The sequence below is a fragment of the Erithacus rubecula genome, assembly GCF_903797595.1.
Source record: "Erithacus rubecula genome assembly, chromosome: 8".
In the NCBI taxonomy this organism is placed as follows: Eukaryota; Metazoa; Chordata; class Aves; order Passeriformes; family Muscicapidae; genus Erithacus; species Erithacus rubecula.
The window spans coordinates 12,531,468-12,554,862 of NC_136659.1; the positions used below are offsets into that span (position 1 = coordinate 12,531,468).

The 23,395-nt window shown below is 49.7% G+C and overlaps 1 protein-coding gene across 6 annotated transcripts in view; it reads right to left on the reverse strand.

Moving 5' to 3' along the window:
* NRP2 (neuropilin 2) overlaps positions 1-22,801 on the reverse strand; it is an 89,223-nt gene extending 66,422 nt beyond the window's left edge. For 4 of the 6 annotated variants that reach the window (XM_079311467.1, XM_079311465.1, XM_079311469.1 and 1 more), the window contains exons 1-2: positions 22,370-22,800; positions 10,520-10,697 (exon numbers count right to left, since the gene is read on the reverse strand). In XM_079311467.1, the coding sequence (XP_079167593.1) occupies positions 10,520-10,697; positions 22,370-22,442 (251 nt within the window). In that variant the 5' untranslated portion in view covers positions 22,443-22,800. Of the gene's footprint in view, positions 1-10,519; positions 10,698-22,369 lie in introns of all 6 variants that reach the window. The other 2 variants (XM_079311466.1, XM_079311464.1) reach the window with 1 other exon arrangement.
* Positions 22,802-23,395: the final 594 nt, after the last annotated feature.

Genomic DNA, 23,395 nt, shown 5'->3' on the forward strand with positions numbered 1-23,395 from the left:
AAAGTCCAATGGCAGCAGGGGAGAGCTAGGCTGGTGTGGGGGAGTGGGGGGGCAATGGCACAGGCAAAATTGCTTAGGGTTTCTCAGAAGTTTGTTTTGAATTTTGTTGTATCCAATTACGTCTTGTGTAATCACAGTATTGTGGGGGTTTGTAGTCATTCTACTATGCTTTGGATTATTTTCTTATCTCCTCAAAAAATCTAGCTAGAATTTCTGAGAAATTAAAAAATCCAGTTATCCAGTTAAAGGGAAAGAAAAAAAAAAATCAAGAAAAGGAAAAAGGAAAAGAAAATAGAAAAGGAGAGAAAATAACCCTGTTAGATTGGAAAGCTTCTTCAAAAATGCCTTGAAGACAAAAAATGGAAACTATAAACAGCCTCTATTTCTACTCTCTGGGTTGTTGTTTTCACCCCCTTACAAGCACTGCTGATGGGAAGAGGCTTTCAGCAGTTACTGCTAACTTATGCTGGGGGGAGGTAGCCAAACTACTTTATGCAAAGGGAAGAATAAAACACGACTGCAGAGTGCTCCTGAGACAAGTTGTGATTCAGGAGGGAGTCTCAGCTCCTGGCATGCTGCTGCCCTCCCCTGAGACAGGAGAGCAAAGGCTCCCCCGTGCCTCGCCCCCCATGCCCAGGCTGCCTGCCTCAAGCTGTTCTGTCAGATCCCTGTGGAAGGGCCCTTGGGCTGGAGGAGTGCTCTCATCTGGGCCATGCCTGGAAAACCAAACCACTATATAAGAAAAGAGGTGTGCTAATGTGCACTTCGGGGGTTTTCTGCAGGCTGCTGTTCAGGAGTTACACATGGCTGTTTAATTTTATTTCTGTTTCCAAAACCATCTCTATAAATTCCTCGCTCTTCTATTTTTAGCTACAAGGGTCTTTTGTTGCAAGATGTCTGTGGTGTTCATTGGTGGGGGGAGAATCATGGTGAAATCGGGAATAACATATATATGAAGCATGTTCAGGATAAATCCCCTTTCCATGGCATTCTGCCTTCTGTTTCTGCTCTAAGGGAACTGAAGCAACTCATAACCCTTTCATACCTCAAAACGCAGGACACTTGAGAAAATGCATTTGCACTTTTCTCCTTCTGCTACAATCCATCTGTGACAAAAATTAGACTTCGGTTTCTATGTCATTTTACTGTCACCACTCACAGGCACTTGATCACTAACAGAAAGGAAAAAATAAATATAATAAAAGATAACAACCACAAAAGGAAAATTTACTGCTGGAAAGCAGCAGGGCAGGCAGAAGGCAAGGGAAAATGCTTACTTTGATCTCTTTGCAGTGGGGGGTCAGATTTCCCTTTTCTGCTGGGATCCAGTGCCTGATAGCCCAGGCAGTAGGTGGGGATGAGCTTAGAGGCTGTCCAAGTTCTGGGGTGCTGATGAGGATCAGGGAACGCTTGCATGGCATGTTGTGCCAGCCCTGTTCCCACAGGAGCGAGTGATGTCCCATCACACCTTGGTGGTGCAGTATCAGGCATGGGCTTAGACACTACACGCAGTGAAAAGCAAAAGGAAGGAGTGAAAACTGGAATCAGATGGGGATCAGAGCTTGGTAGCTGCGCTTTCCACTATCTTTCCACTGGCTTTTTTTCAGCACAAACTGAAATAAACACCTCGTTAAGCACCAATTGTATAAAGGAGGTTGCAAGAACAGAGCCCTGACCAACCCACCCTCACCCTCCTGGCTGTCTACATCCCTCATTAATGATGGATGGTCACCCTGGGACTGGCCCACCATAGGATGACTTTCTGACCCTGCATTTTCTCAGACACAGCCTGCTCACAGCCCAGATCCTGCCTCAGCTGAGGCACAAGTGACTAAAGCTTTGCTGCCAAGCCTGGCCTGCAGCCTCCACTATTTGGGCATTCCCACAGTTTGGCTGTGCCAGCTTGTAGTAAGAGCTGTTTCTGGGGCAAACAGTGCCTGACCCCTCCTTGCTTACTGCACAGCACAGCATCTCCTACCCCCTTCTCTCCTCAAAACATGGGCATTTGCAGCTCAGTAGCCATCTGAACCAAACCGTGCCAAGTCTGAGCACAGTCAATGCCTGAGTGAGGGCCAGGGCTGTGCCATGCACATGCCATGCCTTGCTGTGCATTGGCAGCAGCAGTGACCTCCCACATGGTTGTCTTTGACAGCAGTGACTGTCTGGGGGTGTGGGAGGAATTAACTGCTAGCAGGGACTGGTTGGTGCCCCTGAGGCGAGCTCAGCCCAGGACAGCAGTTCAGAGAGGCAGCTACATCAAGATAGAAGAGGGAGACAGAGACAAGGGAATGGGATGCTGCATGAGGCTGGTAGGTACTTTTCTCCTTAATGTGCTCTGGGAGCAGGGGGATGGGACTGTCCCTGTTTCTCCCATAAACAAGGACCCTGCCACTGCTTTGTTCCAAAAGATTTTCTTTCAAGCAACCCTTTGTGTCACCCTCCTGTTCAGCTGTGGCAGTGTGTCTGCTTTGTCCTGCCAGCTCAGCCATGGAGTGTTTACAAGCCTCCCTCACCCTTCCAGGCTGTGGTTCAGCTCCATTGACACTGAAGGCAACAGACTCCTCTCTTGGCGTGTGATGAATCAATTACTTCCTCTGACACTCTATTACTATAGCCCTTACATCTCCAGATTGCAGATGAAAAGACAGGCTGAGAAGGGGGACAGGGAAGGGGAGAGGTCTCCTGAGGTCTCCATCAATTGAGTTGTTGGACATTTGAAGAAATCCCCATCTGCCATATTTAAAGACAGAGAGAGGTTTTGCTCCTGAATGGCAGAAAAATCAGAAGGTTTTCACAAAAGAAAACCTAAGAAATCAAATGGGTCAAAAAACTTCAACAAGATGCAGTGAACATAGATCAATGGTGAGTCAGTCCCCTTTGCTGATGGAGATCCCAGACCTGGTTTCCACCCATGATTAACAGCCAAACAACAGTATTACCAAAGAGACAGTCATTACACCTTCCTCCTCACTGCAAAATAACAATGTAAATGAAACCTCCTACCAACACTCACAGAAGAGGAAGGAAGCTGAGCACATGCCTCAGACTCTCGTGCTGCCGGTGGAGGGGGGGGCACTTCTCCTTGTTGGACATCCATCAACAGCCCCAGCTCTGAGATTTCCCTGGAGGGTTTCTAACACGTGGAGCACTTCCCATGCAAACACCCTGCATGCAGCACGGCCTCGGAAGGCACGGGGCTGAGAACAGGGGCTGCCCCATCACCAGTGGATGAGTATTGCCTGTCTCAGGAAAGCAGAACTCCACCTCAAAAGATTCCTCACACAGTGTCTTCTGTACTGCTGCAAGAAGGCGGGGGCAGCTCCCCTGCCAGTTTCCGTGCCATTTGTAACAGAACGAAGTCTTTGGCAGAGCATTTCTGCTGTCAGACCCCACTGCTTCAGGCTCTGCTTCTAGGAATTCATCAAACAATATCTCCATGTCTGACCCAGTGTTACTTTAAAACCACACCATATTACTGTACTGTGATTGCTCACTAAGGCTGTGTGTAGATCTCAAGAATTCCATGGGATTAGCAGTGGGGTGGGGTGAGAAACCAACAGAAAAACCCTAGGTTATTCATTCTTTCTAATGATCTACCGAGCTACTCACTAAACCAGCATAAGGAAGGTGTGTGTGAACTGATGTGTTTGAACTGATATATCAGTTTCTTAAAACATCCTAGCTGTGATTAGTGGACCATGACTGCTATTAACTCATAAGGAATTCCAGGATCACCAGACTGTGGTTTGCAACATATTATTACATTGCCATTCAATGGTGGTGTGCAGCCGCTTGATTTAAAGGAAACTGAGAACTTGCCTCAGACTAAAATCTAACCTCCCCCAATTCCTTCAAATATGTTCTATGCTGAGTTCTGGCCAAAAGCAACCACAATTTTTTTCTGTTTTTCAGTCTGCTCTTTGCAGTCTGTTCTTTTTATTTTGCATTCATATTTAATTGCAGAATTCACACCCAGCCAGAAAAGGCTGAGAATGAACTGGTTGTCTTCTGCTGCCCTCTGACCTACTCCTATGTGGTGCTGCCTCTCAGCAGCCTTTGGAGGGGGGTGTGCTTTATACTGTTGCTATCTAGACTGGGTTTTATGCCCGCAGATGCCTAGATCTTCATTTCTTTATAACAGGGAATTTTAAGTGATTCACCAAGGCAGGAACATGAAATCCACAGCAGGGAAGGGGAAGAACCCAAATCTCACAACTTGCAGAACTGATATTTGCTGGGGAGTCTGCCACAGACTGACAATAGGGATTATATCCATTAAAAAGGCTGCAAGTAGCTGAATCAAACAGTTGCTTATTAAAAGGCTAAACTAGCTCCTATGTAAATCAAGGTAAAAATCTCACTTTTCTTTTACGGGGCTTTGCATCTTGTCCTCAAAAAAAAAAAAAGTATAATTTAAAAGCTATCATTCTAGCACCCCCCTTACATTCACTAAACCCTCTGCATCCAGACAACAAGTCCATGATGTAGAACAGCATTGCTAGGCCCACTGTACACACAAAAAAAGTGACCAAGACTCATAGTCCCACAGAACTTATTTAGGCTCCTGAGACCTGTTTGGGATGAGCCTCTGTGAAGGGTCACCTGGTGTCACATTGTAGGCTGAGCATTGTTGCAAAGATAGTCAAGGGCTTCAGGCTCTGCTGAAAGCAGGGAGACCCCAACACTGGTTATCAGGCATTCCAGCAGGATTGCTCTACTCCTATCCCACAGCATCTGTATTGAGCAGGGTCTGCAAAGATGCAGAGGACTTAGAGCTGGAGTGTAGCTTACAGTGCTTGCTCAAAAAAGGCACATGTATCTGACACTTTTAGCTGAATTGTGAACCCACTTAATCAGGAATCACCACAGCCAGCCCTGTGCTTTCTCCCTCTCCAGATGCTGTGGGATCCTGTTCCTTCCCTCACTGGACAGAGAGGCTGACTAAGAAGCGAGTACACCACCACCATTACCAGTTCCTCCTCAACAGCAGGAAGGAGGGGGAGACGTCTCTGTCTCTAATCCTATTGTTCCCAGTGTCACCAGCTGGCCCTCAATTTGTCTTCATGCCAACAGGAAACAAGGTGCAAAATGAGATCTGGACTCCTATGCAGCAGATGTTAGTGAGCTGGTGGGTCATAGGAGACCCTACGAGAGTGTATTTGGGGCCACCACCTCCTGTAGAGCCTGGACTGGGCCTCTCCCTCCAGGGAAAGGCTCTGGGGCATAGAGAAACACAGCCACAGAGCAAGGAGAGATGGGAAGCAGAGAAGAGGGATGTGAACAACTTCAAGCTGTTGTCTCATGTGGCTGGTCTCACCGTCACAGCTAACCCATCCACTGATGTCCCATTTTGGAAAATGACCCGGGCTTAATGGAATTATGAACCATATAGCGGATGCTGGATAGAGTTAAAAAACAGTAGAAGCTCATTTGAAGACAAGTGGAGCTGCAGTGTCATGTTACCCAGACTGAATTATTTCCTGTACGTTAGAAACGTTGCTTCTGGCTACCCATGCCACAAATATATGAGCAAGCAAATGCCTTCCTTAACATCTCATCTCTGACTTCCCCTCACAAATTAAAGCTCAACTCCCCCAGTGCTTCAGGAGATGCAGTCACTTCCCCTCACATCCTAGTGAAGAACCCCTCCAACCCCTGGCATTCTCTAGTATTCTCCAAATGTATTTCTCTTTTCTAAGCATTTTGCCAATCACAAGATGAACTGCATTGTTTCTAAAATGTTTACTAATAAGCTAATTATGCACACTTTTCAAAGCATTTACTAATTAGCTGTCCATGATTGCTGCCTTGTCTACTCTTAACCTTCACTGATGGAAAGATGGCTTCTCACAATATTATGCTCTTGTTTGAGGGAGATGGCAAGAGAGGCAGGCTGAATGCTGCAGCCCCAGCTGCCTGGCTGGCTGTGGGTACTGAATCTGGATGCAGCTCTCCCTGCCACCTCAGCTCAAAGGAATTTGAGTCTGTGGCTCTCCAGGAAGAATGCAGAGCTGTTTTGTTCCAGGGCCCAGCTTTTTGGAAGCTCAGGAGATGGCCATGCTGCCATAAGATGCCTTCACTGGCTGTCCAAGCCGAGTGTCTCACCCTTTGTGCTGTGGCATGAGCACACCAGCATACTGCTGCCAGTGTCCCCTGGCCAGCAGAGCTCTGTGACATGGGCACTAGGAGCATGCTGTCTCCCTGGACAAATCCTGGTTCACTCTGCCCTTCAAGGTGGGAGCAGATGTGTCTCCTGCTGCCATGCCTGCCCTGTATCCAGCACACATCAGGATGCTGTGCTTGATTCGACTCTCTTGGCACCATTATGGCACTTAGGAGGTCACAGTGACCACTGCATAAATTTCCTAATGATAGTGGTCTCAGTTCCTGTTTCTTGAAACCTTCTGGGCTTGACACTAGGACCCAAAGTCAGGAGGAAGAGCCTGACTGCAGCTCCATGTCCAGTTTGCCATCTCCAGCCTATTTTGAGAAACCCTGGCCCCGTCTCCAGAAACCTTCGCCAGCATTTGGCATGTGCCACCAGAGGGGGCTGCGAGCCACAGCAGCCGTCCCCTAACTCCTTCCCAGGCAGGGATCCCACCGACTGCAAACCAGTTCCAGTATGTGTTGGAAATGGCTGCAGGAAAATCCACTGGGCATGGTCTGGCTACCAGTCGGGTATTTTTAAAACATTGTTCCTCTGGAGCAGATGTTATGACTCAGCTGGAAGGTCTGCTGGCAGAGGAAGCACAAGCATGCCCACTGCAGCCTGGAGGGAGTGTGCCTCTGCTGCATGTGCACCACCCAGCCTAATCCTCTGGCAGGGTCTGCTGAGTGTGGCTGGGGGTGTCAGTAGCCAAATGCAGGAAGGAACTTTTAGTGGTCCAAAGAGAAAACCAGCAGCGGGAGGGTGGCACAAACAGAAAAGGTGGTTGGTCATAAATTCAATGACTCATGCATAGCTGAGGTTTTGGAGTTGGATTTTCCAAGCAAGCAGAGCAGACAGAACAAAATAGCAATTAAGGAGGAGTGGACAGCTCAGCTACATAACTGCAAAAGCTGGGGGATAGCTGTCCTTGCTACCCACCTATTGCAAATGGTTCAGGTCACTCCTAAGAGCCCAAATAAACCCCTGCATGCACAAGACTGCCCAGCAACCCCCATACCACACAGAAGTGGAAACATTTCACCACAGCAGCAGCCTGCTCTTTTCCGCTGGTTGCCACTTGCCTGTTCATTGAACAGACACCAATGATATGGGATGCAGTACCTGAGCTACAGCTGCACTCGCAGCACAGAGGGGAGCAAACAGCCAGGCACAAGGATGATAATTTCTGAATAGTTTGGCAGATCTTTTATCAGAGCATCAAACTTCCCTTTTGGCTCTGTTATTACTTCTGTGGGCCCACAGCTGCAGGACGGAATGAACAATGTCTCAGGCCTGTACTCCCTGTCACAGCATGCCCACCCTCCCTGCCACACGGATCCCTGCTGGTGCACAACAGCCACAACAGCAGGACATGGCCAATTTTCTTAACCTAGCATGCTCCAAAAGCAAGACACTTCTTCAGAGCACAGATACAGCACTCAGAGAGATGTTCTGGGGCTTCAATTACACCAAATTACCCCTTTCATGATGAAGGTAATCGAGTGTAGTTACTTCTTAATGCAGCTGGACACAGCTGAAAAATAAAAGCCCAGATGTGCCTCCAGAAAACAATAGCAACATGCAGCACTGAGCAGCCACCTCTGGCTGCCACCTTGGGCATCCATCCCAGGCTGATGCTTCCCCCCTCCAGGCTGCCAAAGCTGCTCTCTGCAGCCAGCTCTTGCTCTGGCATCTAGGCAGCACCAGGTTCATTGGCCCCTTCTGGCCAAGGGGAAATCACTGATCTACCCTCAGAGGTCCCCAGGGTGCCAGGCACTGTACAAGACAGAGGAGGAAATGCCTCCTGTCCCAAAGGGAAATTTAAAGCAGATACAAGGATGGCTAGAAGTGACACAGTGAAACTCAAAAGTCTTTTGGAGACATTTTTGAAGGCTTTCAAATGGGTTTCAGGAATGTAAATGTTATGCTTTATGAGGGAGAAACTTTAGCCTAATAAGGTAAAATGAAATGTTGAAAGAAGCAGCAACAGAGGAAGGGGTTATGGTGTTTACCTCTGGCAGCTGGAAGCACAGACTAGTCCCATTGTTTCTCCAATAGCTGCCAGGTAGCAACACAAGAGCAGGGGACCTTGTCTGCCCAGAGAGTGAGTGCCTAAATGGAGCTGATCTGCCTGTCACCTTGATGTGAATGTGCTCTATATTAATGATGAGATGTCAAGAAGAGGGCTCTGCCCTGAGACTGCCTTTGATGCTGATCTCCTGTTCCTGTTAAGGTTCATACCTGCAGCTGCAATGAGGTCTTTGCTTCTTCATAAAAAACCCTCTGACACTCAGATGAGATTCATCACCTATTATTAATGTATTGTAATGTAATGTATATCAAGCTTTATACACTGTCCATATTTGCCTCCTTCTGGTTTGTCACTTTAAAAAAAATCTCACTTCTATTTGTTTCTTTCAGGCCATGTTTATCATGCACTGTTTTCATTGTTCTGTTATGCTTCCTATCAAGCACTGTCCACAAAGCTCTTCCAAATCCACTCCAAGTCAGTGCTGGCTCGAGGGAGCAGGCACCCTGAGCCAGCTTGGCTCTCAGCTCACAGCTGTGGCCAGCAGAAGCTCAAGTGCACAGTGGATAAATTATATTTCACTTTAAGAAAGGCTTCCTTGTGGACATACACACATAAAGGGAAATAGTGAGGTCCCACAGGAGCCACTCAGAAGATTGCTACAGTACGGTAGAAAGCAACAAAGAGATAACCAACAGCCCCAGTGCTCAGCCAGTCCTACTGCACACACCACCTGCAGACTGGGACTATACAAAGCTCTCTCACAAGCAGCAAAACATGGCAAAAGTTGCATAAGATGCTCAGAGCTAAAACTGACATCTTTCTACATGTAGAAGAGAAACCTGGTGTCCATGGGGATTTCCAGCTTCCTGACCAACCTGTTTTTGCTTGCCCTCACCTTGAAGAGGCAGAAGCTGGAGTCCCTCCTGCCCAGTTTGATCCCTGCCCTGCACACAACTGGCCAGTGTCCTGGCCAGTACCTATGGCATACTATTCAAATAGCATACTCTGCAAATATGGGCCTGTACAGCTTTTATTACTGTGAATTTGGGGCAATTGCATTAGCTATGAGGAGGCTATGCAGTTCAGCCTATGCAAGCAACAATAAAATCTGATAGCAACTGTCATTCTCACATCCACTGCAAGGCCTTGTTGTGCTCATCTATGCCCACATTAAGCCTTTCTGTACCTTCTCCCTTCTTTATACACAGGCCTGATCCTGCAAAGCACTAAACACCTTGCACACACAGTGACTTCAGGGAGAGTTCATGGTGTTCAAAGCCTTATTAGCCCAGGCTTTATCTGTAGGGGGTGACAAGATCCCCAATGACATCAATCAGCACACCTTCATTAGAGTTAGAGGAGCTATGCTGATTTATGATAGCTGAGGATCCAGCTCTGCACTTCATAACCTTCAGTACATCATCAAACCCATGCTGAATTCTTTGTTCTCCGCAGGACTGATTCTGCAGCCCCATAAATGCTTCCCCTGTTCCTTTGTCCTTTTTTACAAACAGAATTTCCCTCTCCATATGCAACCCCCTTTTAATCAACAGGACCAGTGTACCTAGCAGGACTGCCATGTCAGGTCTGTTTTAGGAGACCTCAAGCTCCTTCACACTCAGGCATCCCTGTAGCTGGCTGTGGATTCCAGATGAAACCCACAGGTTTATTTGTCTACTGAGACCATGTTATTAACTCAGCCTTTTATGGTGCCCTTTGATGCCATTAATTATTCTTTACTAGTTGTTAATTGTTTTTCCCAGACATCTAGTTTCTGGGTCCTTTCTTAGAAGAAAAAGGGAAATAAGGCCAACAAACCTCCCCTCCAATCCCCCCCAGCATAGCAGAAAATGCACTATGGGAAGCCAGATCCAGCCCAAACACCTCAGACCACCATGCCTACAGCCTCACATGGCCTGAATCTGTGTCTCCAGCCTCAGGGCTCCCTGCCATACCTCTGCCTAATCACACACCAGGAAATTGCTCTGCTCTCCCAGCATGGTTTAAAAGAACAGTGAAGCTACCTTGACACAGAAAAACAAGTGGCCTTTTAACCAAAGCCAAAATCAGGTTGAAAGCCAGTTGGGTCTGATATCAGGGGGTATCAGGCCAAGTTAAGAACTACAGGTTTATTGCAGAGTAGGCTCATCCTATGTGTCCAAAGCAGCATCTTACAATCTCACAGGCAACCCTTGCTCCAGAATGGCAAGGGGATGCAGCACTGTGGGGGCTCAGGGTGATGCCTGATTTCAAGTGGAAGGAAGTACAAGACCCATACCACTAACCAAAAGCAGGAAGAGGAGTAACTATGTACTAGAGAGGAAAAGGAAGGCTCTTACTTGCAGTCATGTTTTTCGATTTCAAAGTGAGGGTTGAAGTTGAGGATAATCTTCTGGTTGGGTTCAGGGGCGTAGATGACCCATTCACAGTTCTGGTGGGAGGGGTAGTCATTGGGGTACCCTGGTGAGGTGATGTAGCCAGCATCCTTGGAGTTGAGGCGGCCCCCGCATGGCTGAGCTGCAGAGACAGAGGGAACAAGGCATTGAGACACGTTCTGGGCATCAGGTGTGCACAGTAGGCCTCCCTGGCCACTGATAGCAGGGCTCTCATAAAGACCATTCTCCAGGCCACTGACATCCCTTTGGTACTCTAATATTGATATTAATCTCTGGGCAAGGAGAATTATTCTGCAGAGCAAACATACCCCTTTCTTCTCCACCTCCTGCCACTTACATACCACATTTCACACAGACCAGAAAAGAGAAATGAATGCTCTTGCCAAGGCAATTACAGAGCCATAAAGTAAGAGACAGATTGATATCAGATCATCTGGAGCTGCCTCATTTTATCCCTGCTTTTGCCTCCTTTGCAAGCTGCTTTGTGTCAGTCTCCCACAGCTGCCACAGGAGACACCAGAATTTGGATGCTATAAATTCAATCCAGCTGCAGGAGGGCAGAAAGCTGTGCTGTTTCCAGGGAAGGAAACTGAGGCACATCAGGGATGCTGGTGAGCCCAGGCCCACCCACACTGTGTGGCAGAGCTAAGGACAGCACCCATCTTTCCTGGCCCCAGCCTGCAGCCCCATGACAATCCCTCTCTGTTTGCTGTGCTCTCCCTCCCCAGCCTGCCTGCCCCAGCAAACACGTCTCAGCAGACTTGCAAGCTGACCCATCCACTGGAGCTGCAGACACAGATAATCAGCAGTGGTGGTTTTGTGGGACTAGCCCACAAATGGCTGGCAATGGCTGTGTGGTAATCAGAGGAAGTTCTCTCAGCTTTGGGCTAGAACAGGCCCTAGAGGGTGATTTCATAATCAAAAAAACATTTAATCTCATGAATGCTGCAAATCAAATTTATTATTGCATTACTTGCTGGTAGGAAAATCTGCATCATGGGGTCACTTGATAATGCACTGCAAACCCTAAAGTCCTTTCTCCATGGGTCCCCATTGTGTGTCCTTCTTCCCCTACTCCCCTGCCACCCCCATCTATCAGACACCCAGGCCCACGGGCTGCAACAGCTGCCTACAGAAGACAGCACTGCCTCTTCATACCCAGCAAAACACACAAAACTCACCAAAAGGGGCAAAACCCAACAAAACCCCAAGGGCCTCCAAAGGGCAGGCTGTCAGGCATATGGGGTGACCCTGGAAAGCCTTCCTCCCTCAGAAGAAGCAGTGGGGTACAATGTGAGATGCAAACCCTCATGGGATGTCCCCACTGCCAGGTTATCTCCACATCCCCAGAGGAACCTGGACATTCAGAAGGGTGCAAGTGGATTTTCCCAACGTCCACTGTACACTTCCAGAGATAGGGTCTGCAGAACATTCCACATCCAAGGGAGTCAAGGCACAGAGAAGCAACACCCTTGATACAGGAGGGTGTCCACACATCCAAGCAGCTCTAGGAGCTAAGGGTGTGTTCCACAAGTGTTCCCCACTGCCTTGGTCCTGAGGGATGTTCCTCTCCATCCACAGCAGCACTCACTGCAAAGCCCCAGGACCACCCAGGAGAAGCAAAGCAGTGCAGATTGTGTGGCCTCAGCCCCATGCTGTGGGTCTGGCTCTGTTCCTCTGCTATAGGGTTTGCCAGGTCCCAGGGGTGTCCCCTGCCAGGCTGTCACAAGTCCACCAGCTCTCAGCAGGGACATCCCAGCCTGTGTTCAAACTGCCCTCTCTCCAGAGCCAAGGCAAGCAGCAGGAGTCAGGCAGGACCCCTCAGCAGTAATGCTTCCTGGAAAAAAAGCACTCTGAATAAACAACCTGCTGTATGCACACTGCATGCAGAAAATGCACATGTCCTGTAAAAAACAAGGGCAACAGGAGGGCCCTTCATGGGCCAGCGAGGCTTCTTTTGCCGTGAAAAACCACTCAGCTTCCCCCATGTTTTTCATGCCCTCTAACACATTCATTCTTCAAAATAACTTTTTTCGCACACACCCAAAGGCAGATCTGCAGCCTTCCCTTTTTCTTAAAATAATCCTGCAAGTATCCTGAAAAATACGAGGGGAAAAAACGCAGCACTGCCATGAAGAGCTGAGAATACCAAAAAACATCTGGTTTTGTTCCACAGGAGAGATTGCTCAACACACAAACATTTACAAACCTACATTCTTGCACAAATATCTTCTCTCAGGAAGGCATATTTGCCCACACATGTGTTTATGTGGGTTTGGAGGGAGAGAGAGAAAGAGACATTCACGTGAAAGAAGAAATTCACCGACTTGTTGACATCAATGTACAAATAGACGTGTAATTCACGCTTCACTCATGTACGCACTTTCACACCTTCTCATAAAAATTCACACCTCGTTTGCACACATATCCACCCCCTCCAGCAAAGAAAAATATTCAAGCTGCAGATTATTTTTCTTGGAAAGGGTAGAATCTCGAAACAATGAAAATACAGTCAATCCTTCCACACCCTGTGATTCCCTCGCCGTCTCTCCAGCTTTCACACACATGCTACCCGCTAGGCTGATACCACCAACATCACCCACCACTCAGGAGCTGCTAGCCCCTTACTCATGCTGGGTACGGTGAACATCCTGGGAGCCCTTGCAACTCAACCAGTTGGAAGGGAACTGTCATGTGAACAGAGGTGTCAGCCTCCAGCTTGCTCCAGCTCTTCCCCAACAAATGAACTCAGGAGCAGAGACACCCTTCTACCCTGACCTCAAAACCTCCCCCTTGCCCTGCAAGGCCACTGCAGTTCAGTGGGAACTGAGCTAAGGAAAAACCTGGGCTTGATCCTAATTTCAGATCAGCTTGGTACCCAAATTAGACTGCTGGTGCCAGTGAGGACAGTCTGAGAGGCGCTGGAGCCCAGCTCTCTGCAGCTGAGGTCTCTCCAGCAAAACAGGGCAAGCAGGTGAACACTCTGAGTAAACAAGAGCACCAGCCACATCCCTCAAGTGTTCAGATATCACCAGGAAAATGTCACCATCTTCCTGGAGCAGTGAAGGTCTCCCACCTGCAGGAAAGCTTACCTGTTTCTCTCAGAGGAACATATTTTGTCCTCTCATTCATTCCTGCCCTAGAAGGTTGACAGAAATGAAGGAGGCTACAGCACTGCCTTGCTTGCATGGTGGGCAATAGCATACCAAGAACTCGAGGCTTTGAGTTATCTGAAGAGGCAAAAATGACGTAAATATCTCTGTAATTGTTCTGTTGGGCTTTTTCTCTTTTGACTCACAGGTATCTAGCAGGTGAACACCTGCAGTGAGAACAAAAAAAGCTATCACCATGCCCAGTGATGGGCAAAGGGTTTGATTCAGCAGTCATGCCAACCACTGTCTTTCTGTATAAAATATGACCTGCTTTGTATACACTAGAGACTCAAGTGTCTATGTAAATGGATTCTTACAAACTGATGCATTGCATCCATGCAAAAAAAAAAAAAAAAAAAAGGTTAGTGGCATGGCTACTGCTCAGTCTGTATGCATTTGAAACAAGACATGTTCCATAGCTAATGGGCTTTGGCGGCATTTGCCAGTCCTGAATTCACTTAATAAAATTAAAATTAAATTCTGAAGTACAAGCCAAGTCTGCCAGGTTTGTGGGACATCCTGTTGCTCAGTAAGCAAAATGCAGGAGTTGAAAGCAAACTGCTGGGGCCCTGCCAGTCCACATGGTAGAGGGGCCAGTGGAGTGCTGTGCCAACAGCAAGGCCACAGGGGAGCAGCAGGGCTCCTCAAGGGAGGCTAGGGAGGTCAATACTCCCCAGCAGGGTTGGAGTAGACTATGGTCAGGTTGGGAAATCTGCAGACCTCTGTTTTCTTTAAGGCTCACCATAACATAAATTATCCCTGCAACCTCCTCATGCAGGGCCACCCCAACAGGGGAGGTACACCAGAGGAAGACAACCAAGCCATAGGGATGGGAAAAGATGACCTGGAGAAGGTCATGAGGTACAAAATCTGGCAAATGCTGCATTGTACAGTGTGCAACTCCAAAGTTTCCCATGGAGATGGGTATCAGCAGCTGAGCTCCTCACCCTTCACAAGAGGCAGACACCTCTTTCTCTGCCCTGACCTGCTGGAGACACCCAGGTTGACAGCTTCCCCTTGCCTCTCCCAGGCCACAAGTAATCATTGCTCAGAGGACCCAAAAGTAACAGCCAGGCCCCAGGAACCTTCATCCACACTTGGGGTTTTTCAGCTCTGCAGCTCATCAGGCACATGCTGAAACCCTGGGCCGGGAGCAGGGCATTTTTCTACTTGAATTTCCTGCCTATTAAACCCCTCTGGATTTCCCTCACCCCAGGAGAGCAGGGCTCACTGTTATTGTTGGACCTTCCACACAGAAACTAAAGCCAACTCTGCCTGTAACAAAAATAATCATCACCAGAGAGGCCCGTTTCACAACAAACATTCATACTACAGCCTCTCAGAGTTTGTAGTGTCCAGCACAAAACTACCACGTGTTTTGATTAGCTAAGCTCAGTTTACTTTTGGGATATCACTCAGGGCTGCACACAAAAATTAGGGTGCTCTGGATGCCTTAGAAGCAGCAACAGCATCAGTATCCATACTGCTCAAAAAGAGCAACCTTTGAGGACAGCAGAGGAACAAGGGAGAGAGATGAGGGCATTCCACAGCAGGCAGATGCACTGCCTAGCCTTGTCACTTCTCTTCCTGGCATGAGGCCCTCCAGCCCAGCTTCACACTCTCATTCAGCCACTGCAGATGATTTCCATGTCCAGGATTCAGCACTGGGAAGAGGAGACTTGCCTTGTTGACTGTCTGATGGCACAGCAAAATATAGGTGCTGGCATACATGACCCACTTCTCTCAGAGCTGCTGAACTTGGCCTGAGCCCTTGTGCAGGAAATCCATGTTTAATTTCTGTTAGTCACACAGCCCTTCAATGATCAGAGTTTTTCAAGGTCCGTGCATGCCCAAGCACTTTGCCAAACACTGGTATGGAGGAAACAAACAGACTCTCTTCTGCCAAGGATTCATTACCATTAACACTCATCCTGCCTCATTCCCTGATCTCTGACCCTGGTTGGGCACAACTACATGCCAGGGGCTCTCACCCCAAAGCACACAGCACAACTTTTACAGGAGGCAGGAACACAAATATGAACTCTCAAAGATTTAAATCATACAGTTTAACCACTGGCCAAGGAGAGAGACATAGTGCAGAGGAAGCTAACAAGATTAGATGTTTTATCCCCAGTAGCATAGATCATTTTAGCAGAAGCATGTTTGCTTTGGATTGCAAGATAAAGCTTCAAAGGCTTCCTGAGCAAATTAATGGACAAACACACCCAAACAACACAAGGCTCTTACATGCACATTTCATTCCAGAGCACTACCCACATCCACATCTTGAGATTTCACACAATCAGGGAGAGTCCCCTGAACATTTCATTGAGGAACTTTTACCAGTTTAACTAAAATTTTGCTTAAAAGTAGAGACACAGCGAAGTAGAACTTAAAGACTGCTTTTGTGATGTGAACTAGGATTTTGTTCAATTCAAAGTGTGTCAAGCCTGTCATGAGACAAGCTCATAAAACACTGTCTGGGCTTAAGCAAGAAAGGAACGCACCAATCCATCAGTTGAGGAATGCAGCCATTTGACTGCTTCCTAAGGCAACTGGGAAGGGATGCAATATATTCATTTTATAGCACTGGACAGCAGTGAAAGGGGAACACCAGAAAGCTCAGCAAATGGAACATTTTAGCTGTGAGCCTTTGCAAAAAGAGATAACTTCAAATTATTTTAAAATAGGAAGGGAATGTTGGAGGGAGGAAGCGAGAGAAGGAGATTTGGAGACTTCTAATACCTGCACTTTTTTCCCCTCATGTTAATCCACAAAAGAATTAAATATAAGCCTTGAAATAGAGACTTACTCAAGCTTCACCACGGAAAATGAGAGGGCCAAATATGCATGCAAATCCAGATAATTTGCTTTGAAATCACTGGGGTTCAGCTGATTTCTGCCCCTGGGTTTCTGGATAGCTGCCTTCCAGGGGCTGACATCTCTTTATACCACTTGAGCCAGTGACAGCCTTGACCTTTAGATGTCCATCCTGCCCAACCCCTCTCTTATATCTTTGATGAGATTTTATATTCTGCTTATCCACCTTCAATAACTTTATTATTTGTCATCTTATATCAGAAATATATTGGAAATGCAATTCCAATAGGGTAACCAACTTAATAGTGTTAGCCTTTCTGTAGATACGTGTACACGCAATTCTCCCAGATTGCCTGTGAATGCAATTTGTGGGTCTGGGATTACAACTCCTGGCTGTTCCAGTAGTCACCCCAGAGAGCATGCAAGTATGTGTGTATACATGCAAGGGAATGGGACAACTGCATTTTGAACTTGGAGAAATCATTTCTGCCTCTCTGTTAAACTCCCAAAGGCTTGAAATCTCATGGAAACATGCTGCCATCTCCCAGGAATAGGTGGTAGCTTTAAGAGACTCTCAAGCTGCAGGTCCAGCAGTTTCTGAGTAAAATTCCCCAGTACAGCAGGTGGGGAAACAGATTTGGGGAAGCTTGAACCTTCCTGCAAAGCAGCCTGCCACCCTACCTACGGGTTACACGAGGAGAAAATATGATGGTGAAAATTTGCTGAGCCACCCCCATTAATGCTGTCAGCAACAAACTCGTTCAAGGGCCATGGAGACAAGAGACATTTCTAGTTGTACACATGGAAAAAATATTCCCCTAGGATTCCTCTCTAAAGAGGTTCAGACTTGATGAAAGGTGTTCAATGCCTCTGAAATACTAATTAGTATTATTACTACAAAAATTCCAACAAGGAAAAAAAAAAGCTTATCTCATCTCCCATCTCCCCCCACACCCTCCCAGCTTCCTCACACCTTTTGAACTCATCTGTCAGGGTCCATTCTGAAACTGAATCCTGTTTTCCTCATCAGGCAGTAGCAGTTTACCCCTGCCTCTTCGCACAGCAGCTGGCAGAGCCTCTCAATCTCACAACACCCCTGGCTTGGCCCTCTCTCCCAGGGGCCCTGCTGGAGCCTCAGAGCACAATGCAGTGCCTTGGCTGCAGACAGCCCCACAGATGGGACGGGAGGGAAGCAGCCCCTCCTGAGCAGCTGGCAGAGAGCCCTGCCACGGGTCCCCCGTGCACGCTGCCCCACTGTGGTGGCTTCAGCCTTTGGTGCTAGTGGCGGGGCTCAGCAGCAGCTGGATTTGAGCACACTGTCAAGTTATTGCACATTCTAGTGAGTTTCTTAAACACATTGTTACCTGGTGAGCACATATTCAGCAATCAAACAGAAAGAAAAGCCACAGCGAGCTTGGGGTGTGCATGAGGGTGAAAGATGCCAAGAGGCTCTGGGTTTGTGAGGGATGGCACAGGGAAGGGATGGATGCATGTGTGGCAGCAGCAAGGCAGTCCCCCATGACTGGTGTGGCTTTGTGTGTAAGAGGAAAGGTAGAGATCTGTGTGCCTGTGAAGAGAGAGGAAGAACCAGGGAGATCATAAGAGTGTGTGTGTGTCTACATGCACAAGGGATTTCCCCCTTTCCTCTTTCTGCAAGCATCCCTTTAAAAAAGGGGGGTTCAAAGGAGCCTTTCAATAAAATGTAAGCAGAATAAAAGGACAGCATCCTTTTGGTTTCACCATCTTCCTAGAGGGGACATAGGAGAGGGCAAGCATTCAAGCCCTACACAGACAGCACTTCACAGCTATGGGTGACCCACAGAACAGCTGGGTAGATGTCTTGCCTTTGTCTCAAATGCATGGGGAGAAATCAGGGCAGGTTTCAAAGACCTGAAGCCCAGTTTTTTATCTCTGAAGCCCATTTTCTCTGACTCATTAAGTATGAAGAGAGGGGAAGAAGTAGTCAGAGAGAAAGTCCTTACAGCTATCCACCCCTGCGAGTTATACTTCAGGCTGTTTTGTATGCCAACCTGTTGCTTGCACCCCTTTTCCCAAACTGCTTGGGAAGAGGTCACCTCACCAAGGCTGCAGCTGGAGCCCCAGCCTCCCAGCATTACCCTAGCTGTCCTCCCTGATTCACAGGCACGGCTTGCACATAGAAAGGGTTACAGATCCAAGTTGTGATTTCGAGTGTTTGGCTCCGTGCCTGCTTACCTCGTGCTGACAAACCTTTCCTCCGTGTCTGTGTTTGTGTCTTTTCACAGTGCAGGCATCGAGGCTGGCTCAGGATCTGGCCTTCTGAGATTGCGCTTTGGCTCAGGCAGGGAGCAGGCTGACCCTTTGATTCTGCCTGTGATTAAACCCATGCTACTGTAGCGCTAAGCCGTGTGCAACACTGTTAGCAACAGCCCTGATTTATGTTGTTGCTAGTATTGCGGTTTCCACCAGGGTGTAGACAGGGATTTCGAAAATAGCCCAGCTACCTCTTTGTCTGTGTGTGTATTATAATTAGAAATGTGTCAAAGGGCTGTTACAGAGTGAGGATGGAGCTGGAAACGTTCACACCCCACTTCTGCCCCCACCCCCGTGCTGACACCATCAGCCCCAGCTTGGGTGTGTGCAGGCACATCAGCTCTCCACACTTCCCGGATTAGACAACTGTATTCCCAAAACCCCATGGGGGCACGGTGGTGGTGACTTCACTACACAATGGAGAACAAGTTTAACAGCTTCCAGTTTGCTCTCAAGCTGCTGCAATCTGCCCCCACCACCGTGGCTAAATGACAACTTTTTTTCTATTTCGATTTCAGATAGGATCACGGGTCTCAGATGTAGACAATTTATTTTCCTAGCACAGCTGGTCTGTCAGAGGTCATATAATTTGGCAGCAATCCCAGTGCTTAAAAATTAATTTTTCCTTATTAATACAACTGGGGGTCCCACAGGATAGGATCCCAGCCTTATCTGAACCTGACAGCTTCCTAAACCCCATGAAGGATGCTTTCTCCTCTCAAGCTATCTGCAGTGCAAGGCCACCATGTCCTGGTGCCTGGCAGCACTGGAGGTTTCTGCTAGGAAACCAACCCACTCGCCTGCCAGGACGGGAAGTGTTGCCTTCTCCAGCCCAGAAAAGTGGGGTGCTTTCTCTTTTTAATCTTCTAAAGACACGCACAAGCTACCAAACACGGAGAAGGTACTGGGAAGGAAGATGGGGGGGGGGGGGTGTAGAATGAGCAAGGCAGGGAGATGGGAAGCACCTCCATAGAGCCCTGTGGGACCAATATGAATGCCTGTCACTTCTGACACCGCACACCACGATTTTCTGTAGCAGTAAAACTAGGAAAACAAAATGCAGCATCCTAACCCGGGTCAGAGCCCCCCACCGAGCTTGCATCAGTAGCTTTCAGTGATGTTCTGACAACTATCTGATTCCTAGTCTAAAAAAGCTTTTGTTTCCAGTAAGAGCGGAGTTAAGAGCACACTGGCATAAGGCACTACACTCAGTGCTTGTGTGGGTGTGTGTGTGTGCATGTTTGTATGTGTGGCCGTGTGCTTGCTTGGCAGCAATTTGTTTTGGTCCCCATCCCCACCTTGCTACATCTCCTAAGTCACTACTAAAAATAATAGCTTTTAAGTAAACTATTCGGAAGGCTTCAGAGTGAGCTTTGCTCAGAGCTGCATAAACATCATCTGAACGGCTCAGTACTTGGGTCACTCAAATCTGATACTTTCTTACTTCATTGCTTTTTACGGTAAAATGAAAAACACACAGCCATCCAACCTTCAGATTTATCTTCACGGGTCTCCCACCCACTCTCCTCCATGGTTATGTCAGGGTTTGCTTGGCTACATACAAATTGGCAGCTGCACTGTTTATCTCTTACTGTAGAAATATTGCATGAGGTTTTTTTCCATGTAGATTATCATATTATTGTCTATTAAAAACGTCTCCCCTCTCTACTAACCTCCCTTAGGGAACCTAAAGAGGGACTTCCATAATGGGGGAAGGCTTTCAGATACACCAGACTGAAACATAAATCCATCTACCTCTGGCATGTTTCCCTTACTAGGCTGGCTAATTTACTGGGGCTGAGTGTAGCCTGATCGAGGTTTGCCTCGATCCCATTACCCCGTACCTTTGCTCGCTGTGCCTGCAATAAAGTCATTTGACCGGATTTGCAGCCACACATCATCTCGGCAAACCATTGCTGGTGCTGGCCACAGAGAGACAACTTCCTTGCTGGTTCCAACACCATGTGATGCTCTGCTTAGCCGGGAAAACCCCGCATTCAAATAAACACCGTTAACAGCGCCGGAATGGCCTGAGACACAGTTTGCTCACAAACGTCTTCCTAGTTAACAGTCCTGATGCCGAACTCACTCCAGGGTAGAAGGAGGTGAACGCATGGACACGGGCACGCAGTCGAGCTCAGCGGCAGCAGGGAGCACAGCCGGACTGGCCAGTGCACCCGCAGGAGCCAGCCTTAGGCTACAGCCCGATCTGCCACAGCACAAAACCTACTCCAGGAGATCAGACACTGATTCTGCAACAAGGATCATCTGAAAAGACTGTACTCGGCAAGGGCCTCCCAGGACACTGCCCCTTCTCTTCATCCCATCAAGTGCCTATTCGTTTTCCTGCGTGAACAAAAGATGGGACTTTTTTCTTTCCTTTATAACGGTAAGGAAGGAGGTGATGCCAACCGGCAGCTGAATGTTTATCAGCAGTGTCTGTGCTACACACTGCAAAGGAGATGGATTTTCTCAGGCATCAGATACTCTCTCACTTCCCCTTTACAAGGGGAAGCTGGGTGGCCACACAGCTCCGGAGCAGGAGAAGGCAGAATGCACTCTGCCGTCATCTAACGCTGCTCGGGTCAGACCGCAGCTCAGGGCCCTGAGCCACGTCCCGAGGCCCCGACTGACGGGAAGGCAAAGCCACAGCTCAGCAGCTGCGGGCTTGGCTCTGCCGTCCTGCCAGGCAGCTCCTGAGCGCAGAGAAGAAGCCCCGAGAGCACTGGACAGCATATCCTTTTCCTTCAGAGACTATTCCAAATCGGGACCCTGTTGCCCCCACTAGCGAGACTCAAAGCCAGTGGCCGGGGAGCAGGGGGCCCAGCCTCAGCCCCACTCCTGTCCCCATGCCGAAGCAACGCCAAGACGTGTTTCATCCCAGCACCTCCTGACAGTTCAGCCTAGCCCGTCAACGAGGAACAGAAACACACACTCGCGTCCCAACACATGCCATGAACCCGCCTTGTCCCGGGACAGCCCGGCGTTTGCAAAGTGCGTGCGGGTGCCGCACGTACCGCGGGCAGCCTTTCCTAAAGGTGCCGCTGCCGCCGCTGAGCTTCGCCCGCTCCCAGCCCTGCACGGCCCCGGCTGCTGCTCCCGCCAGATGATTTTAATTTCTCACCTAAAGTTTCCCGAGCCTGCAACCGGCCCGAGGCCTCGGACATTCGGATGCGAGTGCCCGACATGTGGCTGGTCCCTACCGCTTCCCCTCCCTTCCCCGCAGCTCCCCAAAAAACCAGCACGCAACTTTCCAATGCGGCTCCATCCCCTCGCCCCTTCACGCCGGGCGGTGGGAGCCAAGCGGCTGCAGCGCTGCGCTCCTTGCCGGGGGTGCGCCGTCCCCGCCCCGCCACATGCGTGAGCCCCTCCAAAACCCGTGCTGCGAAAGCTGCGTGGCGCGGCCGATTGCTCATGCATTCCCTAAATTTATTCCCACGCAAAGCACCTATGCGTGAGACCGGGACCGCGCCCGGGAGCCGGAAAGTTGGGCAGACGGAGACATCCCTCATCCCTGAGGGCGCCTTACCTGTCTCCGCCGTGCCTCCGGAGCCGGGCAAGCACAGCCCTAGAAATCCCCAGGCGAGAAGAAACGTATCCATCCTCCGGAACAAATTATAAAAAAAAACCCAAAACCCACAACACAAGACGCGAGGCTGCGGGGCCGGGCTTCGCCTCGCTACCCCGGGCGCGCCGCGCCCCGTGTGGGCGCCCCACTCTCGACCAGCTCCGGCGGGGCTCAGCGAGGGGCGGCGGCGCTCCCCGCGCCGGGGCTGCGGGGCGGGCGGTGCCGGCGGAGCGCCTCTCCCCTAGGGCGACCCGCGGGGCCGGCGCCTCGGCATCCCCCGGGGCGCGGCGGCAGTGGTGCGGGCTGGGGCGCCGTCTGCGCCTCCTCTCCCTCCCCGCCGGCGCCTCGCAGCCTTTTCAGGCAGGGCGGCATGTGGCTGTCAGCGCCGAGCGCCGGCGCCGCCCCCCGCGCCCCCCCGCCCGCCCGCGCACCGCCCCGCGCACCGCGCCGCCCCCGCGGCCCGCCCCGCCCGCCCCGCCCGCGGGCAGCGCGGGGACCGGGGAGAGAGGGGACCGGGGACCGGGCAGCGCGGGGACCGGGGACCGGGCAGCGCGGGTGCGGGGTGGCCCCGCGCAGCCGGGCGCGTCCCGGGCGCGCTGCCGTGCCGCGGGTGCCGGACCGGCCCCCGCCCGGGCGCTGACGGCCCCGCAGCGCAGGCAGGAACCAAACCCGCTGGAAATAACGGCAAAAGAGTCGGCTGTGCGAAGGGAGACACCCAGAAATTGTCGGATGGGGGAGCATCAGGACAAGGATTGTCCCTGCTCGTGGGCTTCCGCTGCTGCCGGCCGAGACCCAGAAGAGCCGATGCTCGACCAGAGCCGCCTGCCAGAGCGGGGAGCGGCAGCGGAAAGCACACGCTGCCTCGCTCCTATAGCACCCTCGTTGCGGTGCAAAGGCTGCTGCAGGGGACAAATGCAAACTCCCTCCGGGACTGCACCACAAGTGGCTTCCACGCTCCAAACCCGTTTTCTCCGAGATGCTCTTTAA